Source organism: Octopus bimaculoides, chromosome 11 (assembly GCF_001194135.2).
Source record: "Octopus bimaculoides isolate UCB-OBI-ISO-001 chromosome 11, ASM119413v2, whole genome shotgun sequence".
In the NCBI taxonomy this organism is placed as follows: domain Eukaryota; kingdom Metazoa; phylum Mollusca; class Cephalopoda; order Octopoda; family Octopodidae; genus Octopus; species Octopus bimaculoides.
Genome location: NC_068991.1, coordinates 66,029,635 through 66,033,068, shown reverse-complemented (window position 1 = coordinate 66,033,068; position 3,434 = coordinate 66,029,635). Strand labels below are relative to the sequence as shown.

Sequence of the window (3,434 nt, the reverse complement as noted above, 5' to 3'; positions counted from 1 at the left end):
AAATTGTATCATTAACTGCTTATGTGTCATTGTCACTGTCGTCATCATTGTTTTCCTCCTCTTCATTCCACCACCACCACCATTACTACCATCAACACTATCATCATCATCGCTTCCTTCCCCCCATCACAACCACAACCACAATAACCATTGCAATAACCACCACCACCACCACCATCATGACCATCACATTTTGACCACTGCCACCAGCAGTAGCAGCAGCAACAGCAACACTGCCACCACCACCACCATCATGACTGCTACCATCTCTAGCCCCCTCCACCACCACCACCATCACCGTCATCTTTTTTTTTTAAGATGTTAACATCCGTTAAGTAGGTGCACTTCAAGGAAGTTGTTGGTGTTTAAATATTACAACAGACACTTCTGCAACAACAATTACAAACAAACAAAAAGCAGGAAACAATTAAAAAACAAAATCTCTATTTATTAAGAAAATTGGAAGTTTTCCAACGGAACAGAAATGGTAATGCAGCAGACTGAAATGGCATTACAAGAACAACACTATCAGAATTTATCCCTAATCGTCATAATAATAACCTTTATTTCTCCAATCTGACCCCTTGGCATTGGTAAAGTTTTTGTAAAGGTGAAAGGTATACTTCAATGAATTTGTTCACTGCTTCTATTTCTATGTCTTAGAAGCAAAACAGCAAAAAATGGTGGAGGGACAGCCGAGTCCTCACTAACCCATGTTGTTTCTGTTTGTTCAAGGCAACATCACAAAAGAGGTGAATGCAAGAGAAAGTGATGAAGATGAGACAATGGTAGCAAGAGGGTGCTTAAGTATTTCAGGAGTCTTAGGACTCACAATGCCAGAACTTAATCCAGTTTCCATGGTATAAAAGTGACAGAGATAACAACTCCCCTGGATGGGACACCAGTCCATTGCAGAATTAACTTCCCAGTTATTGCTGGAATTCATTTACAGCTGAGTGGACTGGAGCAAGATAAAATGAAGTATTTGCCTCAAGGACAAACACACAGCCTGGTCCAGGAATCAGAACTATGAGATTCTATTCATCAGTGCAACACCCTAATCACTAGACCAAGCATCTTTGCTAAGAAGGTGCAAGGGGAGAAATTACGAAGGGCAAAATAGAGTGATGGAAGGCAAGAGAGTGATAAAGGAGGTAATAATGGTTCCAAATTTTGGAACAAAGCCTGTAATTTGTGGGTGAGAGTAAGTTAATTACATCAAGCTCAGTAATCAACAAATGGTACTTATTTTATCAACCCCGAAAGTATGAAAGGTAAGGTTGACCTTGGCAGATTGATAGAGGAGGTAATATTGATAGATAATAATTGAAAGCTACATGCTGGTTGTTGGTAAGGAGGTTGAATTTGAAAAGCTAGTGATACCGTTTGTAGCTACCATCAATTAAAAGATGTTAAAACCCTGTGAATTATTATTTATTTAATAATTTTGTTACAAACTACAGTATATTTCGAACTTGAAATCTTGTCAAATGAGTGCTTGAATAGAAACAGTTAAAGAATATAACGAATATTAAATAGCAAAAAATAATAGTTATCGTTGGAAAAATTTAGTTGGAAGTAGGGTCAGAGAAATATAAACACAGCAAAAAAGTAAAAAGATGGATGAGTTAAGGAAACTGCCAAATAAGGAAGTGTTCTGTCAGTAATATTCAAGTTCTAATAAGTTTTATATACCAAAATATTATATATACATTGATGCAAGTATGGCCAATGGGGTAAGATGTTTGTTCAGCAATCTTGAGGTCCTGGGTTTGTGCCAAAGCAGACATAGAACCTGGTGGAGCCCTCTGGATTATCAGTTCTTCTTGAACCATCCAACCCATGCCAGCATGGACAAAAGGACATTAAATGATGATGTGATTATGATAATGGTGTATGATACACTTCTTTAGTTTCTTTTGGCTAAATCCACTTGGGCTATAGTAGATCACACTTGCTCAAGTGGGACTGAATCCAAGACTACACGGAAGCAAACTTCTTGTGTCACTTTGATGGCATATGATGCTCTCTAACTCAATAATAATTAAAATTTCAAAATTTGGCACAAGGACAGCAATTTTGGGGAATGGGGTAAGTCAATTACCATGACTCCAGTGCTCAACCGGTTCTTATTTTATCGACCCTAAAAAGATGAAAGGCACAGTCAACCTTAGAACATAAAACCAATGGAAATGTCACTATGCTTTTTCTCCTGTGCACTATACCAATTCTATCAGTTCACCATCTTAATAATATCATTATCAATAATAATAAAACAATGGTAAAGATCTTACCTCAAGTCTTTTCACATGTTTCTGTACTTGTTGTCCCTTCTTTGCCAACGTACTACTGATATAGTTGATAATAAGAGCAATATAAGCCAAACCAATGACAATCCAAGCATAAGTGACAATTCGGTAAACATTAGTGCTAGCTTCGTCAGTCTCACTTTTCTCTCCAATCCCTGTTAAAGGCAAAAAAGAAAAGAAAATTATTCAAAGCATTAACCCATTAGCATTTAAACCGGCCATATCAATCCTAAATATTTTGTTTTATGTTCAAACTGACCAGATCAGGCCTCTCACACTTACCCTGCAATGTCATTCTAGAAATAAATGATCACATCATCAAAACCTAAAAGCTACATATATTCTTTTCTACTCTAAGCACAAGGCCCGAAATTTTTGGAGAGACGACCAGTCGATTAGATCGACCCCAGTACGCAACTGGTACTTAATTTATCAACCCCGAAAGGATGAAAGGTAAAGTCGACCCCGGCAGAATTTGAACTCAGAACGTAAAGACAGACAAAATACCGCTAAGCATTTCGCCCGGTGTGCTAACGTTTCTGCCAGCTCGCCACCTTTCAAAGCTACATATATTGTATGATTGAATCAAAACAATATGAATAAATAAGCAGAATATTTGACAGAGTAATCTGAATGTTATTGGGTGAAACAGATCTTGTTTATAATAATTTACATACTATCTACATGATGAGCTGGTTGCATAGGGTTTAGGTACGCTACAACTTACATTATGTTCCAGAGAAGTGCCTACAGCATGCGAAAGGCCAACTTAGATGACTGGGTTATTTACATTATTTACATTTGACAGATATTTGTCCTCATCTTGTTTGTTGTTAACACAACGTTTCAGCTGATATACCCTCCAGCCTTCATCAGGTGTCTTGGGGAAATTTCGAACTTGGGTTCTCATTCCTAAGGTACTTTTCAATGTTATTATTATTATTATTATTCAGGTCACTGCCTGGAATTGAACTCAGAATCTTGGGGTTAGTAGCCCGCGCTCTTAACCACTACGCCATATGCCCGTGGACAAATATCCGTCAAATGTAAATAATGTAAATAATGTACATAATTCCTCATCTCTTAAATATAGAACTGTTATAATTGACTGGGGTTTATTTACAT

General features: G+C 37.4%; 1 protein-coding gene across 1 annotated transcript in view; it reads right to left on the bottom strand.

Moving 5' to 3' along the window:
• The window catches only part of LOC106879699 (potassium channel subfamily K member 16), a 103,828-nt gene that overhangs the window by 12,100 nt on the left and 88,294 nt on the right, over positions 1–3,434 (bottom strand). The window contains exon 4 of the mRNA XM_052971910.1: positions 2,295–2,464. Within this exon, the coding sequence (XP_052827870.1) occupies positions 2,295–2,464 (170 nt within the window). The remainder of the gene's footprint in view (positions 1–2,294; positions 2,465–3,434) is intronic.